At 45.6% G+C, this 16,832-nt stretch overlaps 1 protein-coding gene across 2 annotated transcripts in view; it reads right to left on the bottom strand.

Moving 5' to 3' along the window:
* The window catches only part of INTS4 (integrator complex subunit 4), an 87,267-nt gene that overhangs the window by 60,656 nt on the left and 9,779 nt on the right, over positions 1-16,832 (bottom strand). For both annotated transcript variants that reach the window (XM_089656472.1, XM_089656473.1), the window contains exons 4-6: positions 14,593-14,699; positions 7,190-7,375; positions 5,137-5,187 (exon numbers count right to left, since the gene is read on the bottom strand). In XM_089656472.1, the coding sequence (XP_089512598.1) occupies positions 5,137-5,187; positions 7,190-7,375; positions 14,593-14,699 (344 nt within the window). The remainder of the gene's footprint in view (positions 1-5,136; positions 5,188-7,189; positions 7,376-14,592; positions 14,700-16,832) is intronic.

Below are 16,832 nucleotides of genomic sequence, written 5' to 3'. Positions count from 1 at the left end.
AAGTTAATTTTTTTCAGTAATGCAACTTAAAAGGTGAAACTAATATATGAGATAGACTCATTACATGCAAAGCAAGATAGTTCAAGCCGTGATTTGTCATAATTGTGATGATTATGGCTTACAGCTCATGAAAACCCCAAATCCACAATCTCAGAAAATGAGAATATTGTGAAAAGGTGCAATATTCTCGGCTCAAAGTGTCCCACTCTAATCAGCTAATTAAGCCATAACACCTGCAAAGGGTTCCTGAGCCTTTAAATGGTCTCTCCGTCTGGTTCAGTAGGAATCACAATCATGGGAAAGACTGCCGACCTGACAGTTGTGCAGAAAACCATCATTGACACCCTCCATAAGGAGGGAAAGCCTCAAAAGGTAATTGCAAAAGAAGTTGGATGTTCCCAAAGTGCTGTATCAAAGCACATTAATAGAAAGTTATGTGGAAGGGAAAAGTGTGGAAGAAAAAGGTGCACAAGCAGCAGGGATGACCGCAGCCTGGAGAGGATTGTCAGGAAAAGGCCATTCAAAAGTGTTGGGGACTTTCACAAGGAGCGGACTGAGGCTGGAGTCAGTGCATCAAGAGCCACCACACACAGATGGATCCTGGACATGGGCTTCAAATGTCGTATTCCTCTTGTCAAGCCGCTCCTGAACAACAAACAACGTCAGAAGCTAAAGAAAAACAGACCTGGTCTGTTGCTCAGTGGTCCAAAGTCCTCTTTTCTAATGAGAGCAACTTTTGCATCTCATTTGGAAAACAAGGAACCCGAGTATGGAGGAAGAATGGAGAGGCACAAGGACCTGGAGTATGGAGGAAGAATGGAGAGGCACACACTGTAAGATGCTTGAAGTCCAGTGTGAAGTTTCCACAGTCTGTGTTGTTTTGGGGAGCCATGTCATCTCCTGGTGTTGGTCCACTGTGCTTCATTAAGTCCAGGGTCAACGCAGCCATCTACCAGGAGATTTTGGAGCACTTCATGCTTCCTTCCGCAGACGTGCTTTATGGGAATGCGGACTTCATTTTCCAGCAGGACTTGGCCACCTGCCCACACTGCCAAAGCACCAAAACCTGGTTCAATGACCGTGGGATTACTGTGCTTGATTGGCCAGCAAACTCGCCTGACCTGAACCCCATAGAGAATCTATGGGGCATTGCCAAGAAAAAGATGAGCCATGAGACCGAACAATGCAGAAGAGCTGAAGGCCGCTATTGAAGCATCCTGGTCTTCCATACCACCTCAGCAGTGCCACAGGCTGATAGCTTCCATGCCACGCCGCATGAGGCAGTAATTGCTGCAAAAGGGGCCCAAACCAAGTACTGAGTACATATGCATGCTTATACTTTTCAGAGGTCCGATACTGTTCTATGTACAATCCTTGTTTTATTGATTGCATGCAATATTCTAAATTGCTGAGATTGTGGATTTGGGGTTTTCATGAGATGTAAGCCATAATCATCACAATTATGACAAATCACGGCTTGAACTATCTTGCTTTGCATGTAATGAGTCCCTCTCACATATTAGTTTCACCTTTTAAGTTGCATTACTGAAATAAATGAACTTTTGCACGATATTCTAATTTTTCAAGTTTCACCTGTACTGTCAGCCTGGATTCAGCCAAATGCAGCAAAGTTGATTGGATGGCGCTTCACAGTACAGATGGACAATGATCCAAAACACACTGCAAAAAGCAACCCAGGAGCTGCTGAAGGAAAAGAAGTGGAATATTCTGCAATGGCCGAGTCAATCACCTGATCTCAATCCAACTGAGCATGCATTTCACTTGCTAAAGGCCAAACTAAAGGCAGAAAGACCCACAAAGAACAACTGAAGACAGCTGCAGTTAGAGCCTGGCAAAGCATCAGAAAGGAGGAAACCCAGTCTTTGGTAATGTCCATGGGTTCCAGACTTCAGGCAAAGCATCAGAAAGGAGGAAACCCAGTCTTTGGTAATGTCCATGGGTTCCAGACTTCAGGCAGTCATTGAGAGTAAAGGATTCTCAACAAAATATTAAAAATTAACATTTTATTTATGATTATATTCATTTGCTCAATTACAATTCAGCCCCTGAAAATGGAGGGACTGTGTATAAAAATGGATGCAGTTCCTAACATTTGTACTTGATAATTATGTTCAACCCCTTGAATTAAAGCTGAAAGTCTGCACTTCAAATTCATTTGGATCGTTTCACTTTAATTTATTCTTCTGACATACAGCACCAAAAGTATGAAAATTGTGCCTGTGTCCAAATATATATGGACCAAACTATATTGACCTGTTTCTCACTGCTGTGGCACAATGATAACATTTGTCTGTAAACATCTTCTGTGTGCCGGCCACGCAGATCTTCATAGAATTCAAAGGGGCCCTGTCCCAAGGACAGAGACCATCTAGGTAGTTGGGCTGACAGTGAAGTCCTAAGTTCACAGTCACCTTGAAGCGAAGTAATGTCTTCACAATTACAAAGTCCTAGGCTCCAAGACAGAAGTGAAAGTTCTATGCATAGTGACAGTGGGGTGTAAGCCCATCTCTTTTAGGCAGTGGTGTTGCTATGGGTGTGTGGACCGTACCCGGGTGACACCTGCCAAAGGGGTGACACCCAGGGCGGACGCCGAATTGCCTCCGCCACTAACAGCAGAGCAGAGAGCAGGAGGCAGAATAAGAACATTTCTGTACACAGAGCGGGTGACACCGCTGAAAAAAGAGTGCAGGAGCTGCCAGAGTTAACCTATCAAGTTAACCAGAAGGTGATTGGTTGCTTGGTGGTCCTAGCAACCAATCATCAACTTGTTATTCTGAAAAATAAACTCCAGCATCTCCCACCTTCTATTCATAATTGCTGTGTCTGAGTAATGGTAGGAAAGGGCAGAGTTGTGGAGCGTGTGTAAAGTAAAGGGGGTTGTAATTTTTATTTTATTACCCTCAAAGAGGCGTACAATCTAAGGTCCCTAACTCACATTCATACATACACATACTAGGGACAATTTAGATTGGGAACAATTAACCTACCAGCATGTCTTTGGAGAGTGGGAGGAAACCGGAGTACCTGAAGGAAACCCACGCAGGCACAGGGAGGACACGCAAACTCCAGGCAGGTGGTGCTGTGGTTGGGATTCAAATAGACAACCCTAGTGCTGCCAGGCAGAAGTGTGAACAATTTAGCCACTGTGCTGCCCCAGCTACTGTGTAATGTAAAGGAGTCCAGAGGTGCAGGGAGCTGTGTAATGTAAAAGGGTCCAGAGGTGCAGGGATCGGTGTAATGTAAAGAGGTCCAGAGGTGCAGGAGCTGTGTAATGTGAAGAGGTCCAGAGGTGCAGGAGCTGTGTAATGTGAAGAGGTCCAGAGGTGCAGGAGCTGTGTAATGTGAAGAGGTCCAGAGGTGCAGGGAGCTGTGTCATGTAAAGAGGTCCAGAGGTGCAGGGAGCTGTGTAATGTAAAGAGGTCCAGAGGTGCAGGAGCTGTGTAATGTGAAGAGGTCCAGAGGTGCAGGAGCTGTGTAATGTGAAGAGGTCCAGAGGTGCAGGAGCTGTGTAATGTGAAGAGGTCCAGAGGTGCAGGAGCTGTGTAATGTGAAGAGGTCCAGAGGTGCAGGAGCTGTGTAATGTGAAGAGGTCCAGAGGTGCAGGAGCTGTGTAATGTGAAGAGGTCCAGAGGTGCAGGAGCTGTGTAATGTGAAGAGGTCCAGAGGTGCAGGAGCTGTGTAATGTGAAGAGGTCCAGAGGTGCAGGAGTTGTGTAATGTGAAGAGGTCCAGAGGTGCAGGAGTTGTGTAATGTGAAGAGGTCCAGAGGTGCAGGAGCTGTGTAATGTGAAGAGGTCCAGAGGTGCAGGAGCTGTGTAATGTGAAGAGGTCCAGAGGTGCAGGAGCTGTGTAATGTGAAGAGGTCCAGAGGTGCAGGGAGCTGTGTAATGTAAAGAGGTCCAGAGGTGCAGGAGCTGTGTAATGTGAAGAGGTCCAGAGGTGCAGGGAGCTGTGTAATGTGAAGAGGTCCAGAGGTGCAGGAGCTGTGTAATGTGAAGAGGTCCAGAGGTGCAGGAGCTGTGTAATGTGAAGAGGTCCAGAGGTGCAGGAGCTGTGTAATGTGAAGAGGTCCAGAGGTGCAGGAGCTGTGTAATGTGAAGAGGTCCAGAGGTGCAGGAGCTGTGTAATGTGAAGAGGTCCAGAGGTGCAGGAGCTGTGTAATGTGAAGAGGTCCAGAGGTGCAGGAGCTGTGTAATGTGAAGAGGTCCAGAGGTGCAGGGAGCTGTGTAATGTAAAGAGGTCCAGAGGTGCAGGAGCTGTGTAATGTGAAGAGGTCCAGAGGTGCAGGGAGCTGTGTAATGTAAAGAGGTCCAGAGGTGCAGGAGCTGTGTAATGTGAAGAGGTCCAGAGGTGCAGGAGCTGTGTAATGTGAAGAGGTCCAGAGGTGCAGGAGCTGTGTAATGTGAAGAGGTCCAGAGGTGCAGGAGCTGTGTAATGTGAAGAGGTCCAGAGGTGCAGGAGCTGTGTAATGTGAAGAGGTCCAGAGGTGCAGGAGCTGTGTAATGTGAAGAGGTCCAGAGGTGCAGGAGCTGTGTAATGTGAAGAGGTCCAGAGGTGCAGGAGCTGTGTAATGTGAAGAGGTCCAGAGGTGCAGGGAGCTGTGTAATGTAAAGAGGTCCAGAGGTGCAGGAGCTGTGTAATGTGAAGAGGTCCAGAGGTGCAGGGAGCTGTGTAATGTAAAGAGGTCCAGAGGTGCAGGAGCTGTGTAATGTGAAGAGGTCCAGAGGTGCAGGAGCTGTGTAATGTGAAGAGGTCCAGAGGTGCAGGAGCTGTGTAATGTGAAGAGGTCCAGAGGTGCAGGAGCTGTGTAATGTGAAGAGGTCCAGAGGTGCAGGAGCTGTGTAATGTGAAGAGGTCCAGAGGTGCAGGAGCTGTGTAATGTGAAGAGGTCCAGAGGTGCAGGAGCTGTGTAATGTGAAGAGGTCCAGAGGTGCAGGAGCTGTGTAATACTTTCAGTAAATGGGAAATATTGGGGAGGGGGGAGGTGACATCACGTTTTACCGCACCAGGTGACACCAACCTCAGTGACACCACTGTTCTTAGGAAGATTTATAATTGGTGCACCATCACTCACACAAGTCCAGCATTATGGTCACTAGGTTCTGAGGCACTGTACCTGGCTGTATGTCCCTTGCTGTAACTTCAGGCCTCTCTCATGGAGCTGTAACTGAGCAAAGACAACAACACATAAATCAACCAATGACATACAGCAATGTAAGAACAATTCACGTTTGAGTGTTGGGCGTGCACCATGGTCCTCCCTCCAACCCCTGTAGCACTACAAGACTCAGCACTGATGTACGGTCCAGAGGATGGAACTATAGTGCACAGTAAGGGACATAGGCGTCTGACACCCCCATAATTATTATATGTTGGAGCTGCTAAATGAGGCTGCAGCACTGGAAGAGAGGGGAGGTGGGACACATGGGCCCCTGGAGAAGTAAGTATACGAAATCTTCTCTTGCAGGGAGTTGCCATCCTCATTTCTTTAGTGACCGAACAAGGTTTCTTTAACCACTTCCAGTCCGGACACTTTCACCCTCTTCCTGTCCAGGCCAATTTTCAGCTTTCCATTGCGCGGTCATGCAACACTGTACCCATATGAATGTTTTGGCATTTTTTTGAGAAAGATAAAACTTTATTTTGGTAGTATTTATTCACCACTGGGATTTTTATTTTTTTGCTAGATAAATGAAAAAAAAGTCCAAAAACTTTGAAAAAAAGTGTTTTTCTTATAATATTTTGCAAATAAATAATCTTTCTAAATCTTGGCCAAAATGTATTCAGTTATCTGTTTAGTAAAAAAATATTTTTTTTCCATTTTTATTTTTTAATATTATTTGTTTTTTTTTTGTTGTTTTTAACATACTGTCGCCCTAGCAGTACAGTGTCACCATAGTGACACTGTACTACTTGTGGGGGGTGATGAAGATTTTTTTTTTTTTACACCGATTGTTTTTATACCCATAAAGGCTGTAAAAGCAATCATTTCTCCTTCTCTCTGGCTGCATTCTTGCAGCCATTGAGAAATACTGTGTGAGCTGCGATTGGTCACAGCTTGTCACATGGTACAAGGCTGTTGTGAATAGCCTCATACCATGTGATCTCTGTGATCATTCACAGATTTCACACGTAGTAAGCAATGATGTCAGAAGTGACATCTTGCTTACTACTATTCATGTGATCACGGATTGGCCAATCAGTGATCACATGATCGGGACCTCACACAGAGGTCCTGTACAGCGATTGGTGTTCCGCTGTGTCCAGAGGAAACAGCGGCACCGGGTCGCGGTGCCACGCGCTCCCAGGGAGCGCGCACAGTCCAAAATGGCGGGCGCCGTTTATGAACGGCAACCCCCCCTACACTGCCCCCATCCGGCCATTTATATACATACATATAAAACAGGTACATTTTGAACACATTGAAGCCCCACCCAAAAGGGGAATTTTTGCTTTAAAAAGGACCTGTCCCCTGCTCCCTGTTAAGAATTGGCACCTTTAGGGAGTGGGGGGGAGGGGGTGGTTATTGAGTGGGTACCCGATTTTGACAGGTACCCACTCCCACGTCCGCTCTGACCGCCTAGGTCACGGGTGTCAAACTGGCATTCCTCCAGCTGTTGCGAAACTACAAGTCCCATCATGCCTCTGCCTTTGGTAGTCATGCTTGTAACTGTCAATCTTGCAATGCCTCATGGGACTTGTAGTTTGGCAACAGCTGGAGGGCCGCCAGTTTGACACCCGTGGCCTAGGTGATCAGGAGTGGAAGTTCTCCTCCCCCTCGCAGTCTTCTGGGACATGTGACAGCTCCCAGGAGACTGCGGGACCTTTCACAATGCGCAGTCTTGCAGATTCACATATAGGTGCCCACAGTTAAGATGCTGGAGCCGGGGACAGAGGACGGCTGGTGAACCCGACTGGGGACTGGATTGAGGGACAGGTGAGTGATGTTTTTTTAAAAAGTCAGCTGACTTATTTTTGACAGGAGACCAGAGTTCCGCTTCAACACAGTGGCTTCCCATTGGACTGTTCTGCCCCAGGGAGATCGCAAAGGAAGGTAAGCATAAGCACCTGGGAAGGGGGGGGGGTAATTAAACTGAACCTGTTGCTTTGCAGTGCATTGGTAAAGCATGAGAATAACTTGTCATAATTAATGTGTAGATAACACTCACCATGGCTTTTATAGCAGCAGTCCGGACGCGGGGGTCTTGATCATTGAAATAATCACCTATTATCTTCTGTACATGTTTTGTTGGTGTGCTTTCTGCCTCTTTTAGGGGGACTTTATCCACAGAACCCAGACAACCCAAAAGCTGCAGACACTTGATTCGGACTCCATGGGATGTGTCTGACAGGTACTGTATATGAGAGGACAATACATGGTGACTGGGGAGTAAAAGCATAGCTGGTAGGACATAAAAAACAATGACTTTCAGCATATACAATCTTAAAAAGTCTGCCACGAAGCACAGAATTACCACACATTTACACCTTGTTGTCACCAAGATTTCATTCAGCAAAATGTAAATACCATAAACCTTTCTAAAGCTTAGAATGACCACATCACATAACAGGTCACATAAGGGAACCGTAGCCTCCCTAGCGGTCTGATTAGGTCCATATTTCTGTGCTCAAAGCGGTACATTTTTTTGGCATGGAAATATGTCGTTTTTTTTTATTGTAGGCCTGTAATTTTTAGGAATAACTCACTGAAATCTGTCCGAACAAGAGTCTAGTAAACATCCCGGGGATGATAAAATTTGAAACACGAAATCATAAATTATAATTTAATAAATAATCATAAAAAATAATAATATAATATTAAATTTAATTCAATAATATTACCAAACCAAAAACAGTGAAATTTGAAATATAGCGCCAAGTTCGCACATCGCTGAGCAAAGTCGCAAAATCGTTTTCAGTGTCTGATGAGGAATTTCCCCCACGAATCATTATCACTCAATTCTGCAAGTGGTTCTGATTTACTATCGCTGTTCTCTAGCTGGTCTAAAACCGCTTTTGACCTAAAGGGACGCTTTTTGGACGCTTCTCAGTTTCCAGGCAGAAAGAAAAGTAAAAATGCAGGCAGGGCGCAGGACAAAGCACTCGGGACAAAATGTATGTGAAATGGTTTGATACAGGAATGTTATACTATGTGATTTTAGTGTATTTAGTGAATGTCACTTTTACAACTTTCAAATTTCCCGCCAGTTCTGTCCCCCGTAGGAGGACATTGCCGGGGATGCTGCAGGAGGGACATCGTGGGAGCGAAGGACAAGGTAAGAGCAGAAGGGATCCCGGAGCAACGCTGCAGTGTACAGTGAGGAACAGAAGTATTTGAACACCCTGCGAAGTTCTCCCACTTAGAAATCATGGAGGGGTCTGAAATTCACATTGTAGGTGCATTCCCACTCTGAGAGACAGAATTAAAAAAAAAAAATTCAGGAAATCACATTGTATGATTTTTAAAGAATTTATTTGTCCTGCACTGCTGAACATAAGTATTTGAACACCTAAGAAACAGCAAGAATTCTGGCTCTCAAAGACCTGTTACTGTGCCTTTAAAAAGTCCACCTCTACTCCACTCATTAATCTAACTTAGTAGCACCTGTCTGAGCTCTTTAAAGACACCTGTCCACCCTACAGTCAGTCAGACACCAACTACTACCATGGGCAAGACCAAAGAGCTGTCAAAAGACACCAGAGACAAAATTGTGGACCTCCACAAGGCTGGAAAGGGCTACGGGGCAATTGCCAAGCAGCTTGGTGAAAATAGATCAACTGTTGGAGCAATTGTTAGAAAATGGAAGAGGCTAAAGACGACTGTCAGTCTCCCTCGGACTGGGGCTCCATGCAAGATCTCACCTCGTGGGGTATCACTGATGATAAGAAAGGTGAGGAATCAGCCCAGAACTACAAGGGAGGAGCTGGTCAATGACATGAAGAGAGCTGGGACCACAGTTTCAAAGGTCACTGTCAGTAGAACACTACGCAGTCATGTTTTCAAATCATGCATTGCACGGAAGGTTCCCCTGCTCAAGTCATCACATGTCCAGGCCCGTCTGAAGTTTGCCAATGACCATCTGGGTGATCCAGAGGAGGCATGGGAGAAAGTCATGTGGTCAGATGAGACCAATGTAGAACTTTTTGGTCTAAACTTCACCCGTTGTGTTTGGAGGAAAAAGAAGGACGAGTTGCATCCCAAGAACACCATCCCTACTGTGAAGCATGGGGGTGGTAACATCATGCTTTGGGGGTGCTTTTGTGCGAAGGGGACAGGGCAACTGCACTGTATTAAGGAGAGGATGAATGGGGCCATTTATTGTGAGATTTTGAGCAACAACCTCCTTCCCTCAGTCAGAGCATTGAAGATGGGTCGTGGCTGGGTCTTCCAACATGACAACGACCCGAAGCACACAGCCAGGATAACCAAGGAGTGGCTCCGTAAGAAGCATATCAAGGTTCTGGAGTGGCCTAGCCAGTCTCCAGACCTAAATCCAATAGAACATCTTTGGAAGGAGCTGAAACTCCGTGTTGCTCAGCGACAGCCCCGAAACCTGACAGATCTAGAGGAGATCTGTGTGGAGGAGTGGGCCAAAATCCCTGTTGCAGTGCAAACCTGGTCAAGGACTACAGGAAACGTCTGACCTCTGTAATTGCAAACAAAGGCTTCTGTACCAAATATTAACACTGATTTTCTCAGGTGTTCAAATACTTCTGTTCAGCAGTGCAAGACAAATACATTCTTTACAAATCATACAATGTGATTTCCTGAATGTTTTTTTTAATTCTGTCTCTCAGAGTGGGAATGCACCTACAATGTGAATTTCAGACCCCTCCATGATTTCTAAGTGGGAGAAGTTGCAAAATCGCATGGTGTTCAAATACTTCTGTTCCTCACTGTATTCCCGAGTGTAGCTCGGGGTTACCGCTTCCGGTACTGAAACTTTACCCCGAGCTACACTCGGGAATACTGCCAGGGAGGTTGAAGTGGTTCTAAAAGGAGCTTTTTACTTTCATGTATTGTATCCCTGAAGGTAAACAAACCTTGTGTGTAGAAGCCCCATCCCAATCCAACGATGTACACGAGAGCCTTGGTTCTCTGGGGACTCTTCCTCTTGTTTGACTGAGGCAGCAGCGGAAGCTATTGGCTCCTGCTGCTGTCAATCACAGCCAGTGAGCAAATCAGGAGAGGAAGGGGGGCGCAGCGGAGTCTCGGCTCTGTGTGCAAATAGACTCGGAAGTGCGAGTGCTCAGGTGCCCCCATAACAAGCTGCTTACTCTGGGAGCACCTAACAGGAGGGAGCGCCGGTGTGGAACCAGAGAAGAGGACGATCCGGGCTGCTCTGTGCAAAACCACTGCACAGAGCAGGTAAGTATGACATGTCCGTTATTAAAAAAAACAAAAACAAAAAAAAAAAACAGGACTTTAGTATCATTTTAAAGAGGAACTGAGCTCTGGAAGCTGTGCCCAGAAAATGCAGGCAAAGACAAAGGACTGCTCACCTGTGCCTGTGGTCTCCCTTCAGCTGATCGTTTCCCCCATTACCAATGTCCCATGTCTTGTTCTGCACTATGTCTCTATGTGGAGTTGGCCATCTTGGTAGAGGTAGGGCTCCAGCAGTGAGCAACACAGTAGTGACATCAACAATCCTCACTGCATGCACTAGCAGTTATAGGCAGCTGTGCCTTAGATCTCACACTGTAGACATCCAACTACAAGGCTGTAGGTACAGGAGTGCCTAGGCACCCTTGCATACCAAGAAATGCACGGCTTTTTTTTTCCAGAAGGAACCAAACCGTAATGGAACCGGACCCCGACTGCACTTGGGTATTTCCGTTAGACTACCGCTTCCCTGTCCGACCACAGACACCACTCGAAGTAAAACCAGGAAATAGACTACTGTATTTTAACACAGATATAAGATATATACATTCAGGGAACAATTCCCCCCTCCCTGCATAATGACACAGGGTGGGGAAAACCACATCTAGCAACAAGAGACATCAGCAGACACCCCCCACCAAGCCAATACACAAACACATACATCCCATAATAGTTTTCTCCCAAGCAAGACACACAATAGAACAATGGGACACAACCACATGGCATTAAACAATGAACAACCCCCCACCCCAATATTAGGACATTTCACCCTGTACCCCTAACAGGCACAGGGTGACTTAAACATAATAGGGATCTGGGGAGCTGAGACAGGGGTCTCCCCACCCCTCCAAAGTGAGCTGGGTTCCATGGGCCCCCCACCCAAAGTGACTAGCAACTATTTCTGACACTTGTCCTTGATAAAGTGCAAACAACAAAAAATGATAACCTTATTCTCCAATTAAATATAAATCTATAATTATTAACCTATACTATATTGCCAAAAGTATTGGGCCGCCTGCCTTTCCACGCACATGAACTTTAATGGCCTCCCAGTCTTAGTCCGTAGGGTTCAATATTGAGTTGGCCCCGCCCTTTGCAGCTATAACAGCTTCAACTCTTCTGGGAAGGCCGTCCACAAGGTTTAGGAGGGTGTCTATGGGAAGGTTGGACCATTCTTCCAGAAGCACATTTGTGAGGTCAGGCACTGATGTCGGGGGAGGAGGCCTGGCTCGCAGTCTCCGCTCTAATTCATCCCAAAGGTGTTCTATGGGGCTGAGGTCAGGACTCTGTGCAGGCCAGTCAAGTTCCTCCACCCCAAACTCACTCATCCGTGTCTTTATGGACCTTGCTTTGTGCACTGGTGCGCAGTCATGTTGGAGCAGGAAGGGGCAATCCCCAAACTCTTCCCACAAAGTTGGGAGCATGAAATTGTCCAAAATGTCTTGGTATGCTGATGCCTTAAGAGTTCCCTTCACTGGAACTAGGGGGCCAAGCCCAACCCCTGAAGAACAACCCCACACCATAATCCCCCCTCCACCAAACTTTACACTTGGCACAATGCAGTCAGGCAAGTACCGTTCTCCTGGCAACCGCCAAACCCAGACACGTCCATCTTATTGCCAGACAGAGAAGTGTGATTGGTCACTCCAGAAAACGCGGCTTCACTGATCTAGAGTTCAGTGGCGGTGTGCTTTACACCACGCCATCCGACACTTTGCATTGCACTTGGTGATGTAAGGCTTGGGTGCAGCTGCTCGGCCATGAAAACCCATTCCATGAAGCTCTCTACACACTGTTGTTGTGCTAATCTGAAGGCCACACCAAAATTTGGAGGTCTTTAGCTATTGACTCTGCAGACAGTTGGCGACTTCTGCGCACTGTGCGCTTCAGCATGCGCTGACCCCGCTCTGTCATGTGACGTGACCTACCATTTGGTGGATGAGTTGCTGTTGTTCCCAGTTGCTTCCACTTTGTTATAATCCCACTAACAGTTGACCGTGGAATATTTAGTAGCCAGGAAATGTCACGGATGGACTTATTGCACAGGTGACAACCTATCACGGGACCACGCTTGGAGTCACTGAGCTCCTGAGAGCGACCCATTCTTTCACAGATGTTTGTAGAAGCAGTCTGCATGCCTAGGGGCTTGATTGTATACACCTGTGTCCATGGAGGGGATTGGAACACCTGAATCACATGATTTGGAGGGGTGTCTCACTACTTTCGGCAATATAGTGTATGTGTAGACAAGTTAGAATTTGTTTTTTTTTCCACATAATTATAGAATGGTCATTTTTTGTTGTTCGCACTAGATCAATGATTGGATTATTCGAAGTTGCACAAATGATTGCGCTGTACTTTTGAGGGTATTTGCATGTTTGTCAGGACACTGCTTAGGCACAATGAACAAATGAGCACTTCTAGATGTTCCCATTTACCATAGCAAATCTTAAAAATGATACTAAAGGTTTGTTTTTCTTCTTAATTAAAACAAATATGTTATACTTACCTGCTCCGTGTAATGGTTTTGCACACAGCAGCCCAGATACTCTTCTTCTCCTGTCCCCCGCCGGCGCTCCTGGCTCTTCCCCCTTGGCCAAATAAAGAGCGGCGTTGCCATCCTAGGCGTAGGAAGTGCTAACCAAAAAAGTGCCAACTAAATGGCACAAAACAACAGAACCTGGATCAGGTGCAGGGTGTGCCCTTATTTCAAGGTTTACATACATTTTAAGGCCTGTTACACACAACCTTCAACTTGTTTGAGAGTAATGTGAACAGCAAGCTTTGACAAAGCATTTACAGAGCTTTCAGCAAGTTGTATTGAAGCTTTTGAAGTATCATTCAGCTCCAGATTGTAAATGTTGAACACAGACCCTAATGGGAGTGTTGATTGCCTCCCTAAGTATAGGTATGCAAAAACTGAAGAAGAAAAAAAAAAAAAAAAAAAAAAAAAAGGAGGTTTTGCCTTTAGAGTACAAAGGAATTAGAAGGTTTGTCAGTTTTTATTGCTGTCTGTGCCCTTGTTAAGGAGATTCACCCTCTCTATTTGTTCTGTTTACCATTACCTTTGAAAGCAGCACGGTGGCAAAAAGGTTAGCACTTCCGCCTGGCAGTAATAGAGTCGTTGGTTCGAATCCCAGCCACGGCAACCACTCCTGCCTGGAGTTTGCATGTTCTCCCTGTGCCTGCGTGGGTTTCCTCTGCTTTCCTCCCACACTCCAAAGACATGCTGGTAGGTTTATTGGATCCTGTCTAAATTGTCCCTAGTATGTGTATGTATGAATGTAAATTAGGGACCTTAGATTGTACGCCCCTTGAGGGTTAGGGACTGATGTGAATGTACAATATATATGTAAAGTGCTTTGTAAATTTACGGCGCTATATAAGTACCTGAAATAAATAAAAATAAAAGCAAAAGAAAATCTTCCAATGGGGACACTAGTTATAGTAACCTAGGGGTCCCAAAAAAATTCTCCTAATTTGCAGGGATTTTTTCCTCACTTCCCGTTTGGTTGTGGGACATGAAGTGAAGGGAAATCTCCCTAATGGGACACAGATGGGGAACAAAAATCAGACAGGGGGTTATAAACCTCCCTTATTCTATCCAAAACAAAAAAAGTTCTACTTTAAGCAAGCTGCTAGCAGGCTTCAAACAAATTTCAAAAAGTGCTGAAGCTTGCTAGCAGCTTGTTTAAAGTGGCAATCAACACTGCCAGTTGGGCTTTACAATGTATCTAAACCAAATTTGATGTTGTTTTAAATTTCAAAAAGCAGGGAACTGTTGGAACATTTGTCCGGTTTTGATTTGTCTGTTTTTCTGGGGAGATTCACGCTTTGAACGTTTCTTGGTGGCCACTTGCATGAGATTTGAAAGTGCAGGAACATCCAAAATTTTCATTTGTCAGTGTAATAAACATAACGGGTAAATTGTCCAATAAGGAGAGAAAAGGAAGGAAAATCCCACAAGGGTCCAACAGGCTTCTTTGACATGTAGACCACCCAGTAATGCTGAGCTTCCTCAATTACAAGAACTGTAATCCAATTAATTCAAGTAAAGGACCAAGAACAGTAAGGGTAGGGAAAAGAGAGCTGGATGATATTGGATGTCCTCATCTCAAAGCAAAAAAAAAAAAAAATGAAATTATTGTACCGACTGTCATGTGCACATATCACTTCAGTTCTTATTACCTTGTAGGCTAAATCTACCAGTCTGGTCTGGAGAGTGACACTGTCTTGTAACTTAATTCCAATTTCCAGCAAAGTGTCCAGAAGTTGTGCCAGAACCTGGTGGGACTCTATGGAGGAACACAAACAGCATCCATGAACATTTGGAATATGTGGAGTTATTTTTGCAATGTAAAGAAAAAAAAAACAAAAAAACTCACATTTCCTCCATATAAAATCCTGATCTCTTATCAATGAGGACAATAGTGGTCACGAGTGAAATCAGTGAAAAAAGGACCTATTTAAAGCGGAGCTCCACCCAAAAGGGGAAGTTCCACTTTAAGTCTTTGGCACCTTTGGGGAACAGGTATCCGAATTTGACAGGTACCCGCTCCCACTTCCGCTGCGATTGCCTAGGCCAGGGGTAGGCAACCTGAGAGCCGCAGGACTACAAGTTCCATCATGCCTCTGCAAGTCATAGCTGTAACTGTCAGTTTTGTAATCTTTGCAATGCCTCATGGGAAATGTAGTTCCACAACAGCTAGAGAGCCGCAGGTTGCCTACCCCTGGCCTAGGTGATCGGAAGCAGAAGTTGTCCTCCCACCTCCTTCCCCGTAGTCTTCTGGGACACGTGACAGGTCCCAGAAGACTACGGGGCCATTCACAAAGTGTAGCCATTCCCGTGCTGGCGCAGTGGACACCCGGCTGTGAAGCCGCAAGTTGTCACAGCCGGGTGTCCACACTGAAGATGCCGGCACCAGGGAGAGAAGACGGCCGGTGAAACCAGCCGTGGTGAGGACACTGCTGGACCGAGGGACAGGTAAGTGGCTGTATTTTCAAAGTCAGCAGATACAGTTTTTGTAGCTGCTGACTTTTTTTTTTTCCCAGGTAGAACTCCGCTTTAACCAGCTGGGGAAATGTGGAGTCCTACATGTGCTTTAAAAAAATCCTCTTTGAAGTACACAGGGTATTCATAGTATATCCGGTCCTTCTGTTCCAGTGCTGCTCACCTTCTCATTTACTGTCTGCGGCTAGAAGCATGAGAAAGGCGTAGGGGAAGGGGAAGAAGGGGGGGGGGGGGGGGAAGAGTGTTGACCCTGATAAATATATTGATTTCAAGTGTTCCTCTCCAACCTTCAATGCATGTGTGTATTCTGGGCCTGATTAACAAATCTTCTATATTAACCGCCCTAGCAGTCTGATTATGTCCATATTTCTGTGCTCAAAGCGGTACATTTTTTTTGCATGGAAATATGTCGTTTTTTTATTGTAGGCCTGTAATTTTTAGAAATAACTCACTGTAATCTGTCCGAACAAGAGCCTAGTAAACATCCCGGGTATGTTAAAATTTGAAACACGAAATGATAAATTATAATTTAATAAATAATAATAATAATAAATGTAATTCAATAATCCAATCAAACCAAAAACACTGAAATTTGAAATATAGCGCCAAGTTCGCACATCGCTGAGCAAAGTCGCAAAATCGTTTTCAGTGTCTGATGACGAATTTCCCCCACGAATCATTATCACTCAATTCTGCAAGTGGTTCTGATTTACTATCGCTGTTCTCTAGCCGGTCTAAAGCCAATTTTGACCTAAAGGGACGCTTTTTGGACGCCATGGACGTTTCTCAGTTTCCAGGCAGAAAGAACAGTAAAAATGCAGGCAGGGCGCCGGACAAAGCACTCGGGACAAAATGTATGTGAAATGGTTTGATACAGGAATGTTTTACTATGTGATTTTAGTGAATGTCACTTTTTGACATTTTTTAATTTCCCGCCAGTTCCGTCCCCCGTACGTCCCGACGTCGCAGGGAACGGAACCCGGAAGACAGATGCTGGCATTGGCCGGAGGACATCGCGGGAGCGAAGGACAAGGTAAGAGAAGAATAGATCCCGGAGCAGCGCTGCAGTGTATTCCCAAGTGTAGCTCGGGGTTACCGCTTGTGGTGCTGAAACTTTACCCCGAGCTACACCCGGGAATACCACCAGGGAGGTTAATAAAGAATGAGAAGAGAAGTTATGAATAAACTAGGAATCCGCTAAACTAAATATGTGCGGTCCAATCACCACGGTTAGCGGCACAGTGGCGTACCACGACAGTTACATTCCCTGGATGGGAAGGCTACTGACGAACTTTCACAAGCACCTTGCACAACACGGCATTTCCACAAAGGACTGAACGTCATCAGCAGAAAGGGTGAGCGAAGTGGAATTTAGGTTCCGGCTCGATGGCGAGTGGCAAAGCCCTGTCAGCATTCA

Source organism: Staurois parvus, unplaced genomic scaffold, assembly GCF_062004578.1.
Source record: "Staurois parvus isolate SC_StPar_1 unplaced genomic scaffold, SC_StPar_1.0 ptg000909l, whole genome shotgun sequence".
In the NCBI taxonomy this organism is placed as follows: domain Eukaryota; kingdom Metazoa; phylum Chordata; class Amphibia; order Anura; family Ranidae; genus Staurois; species Staurois parvus.
Note: the sequence above shows the minus strand (reverse complement) of the source record. Positions and strands in the feature narration are given on the sequence as shown.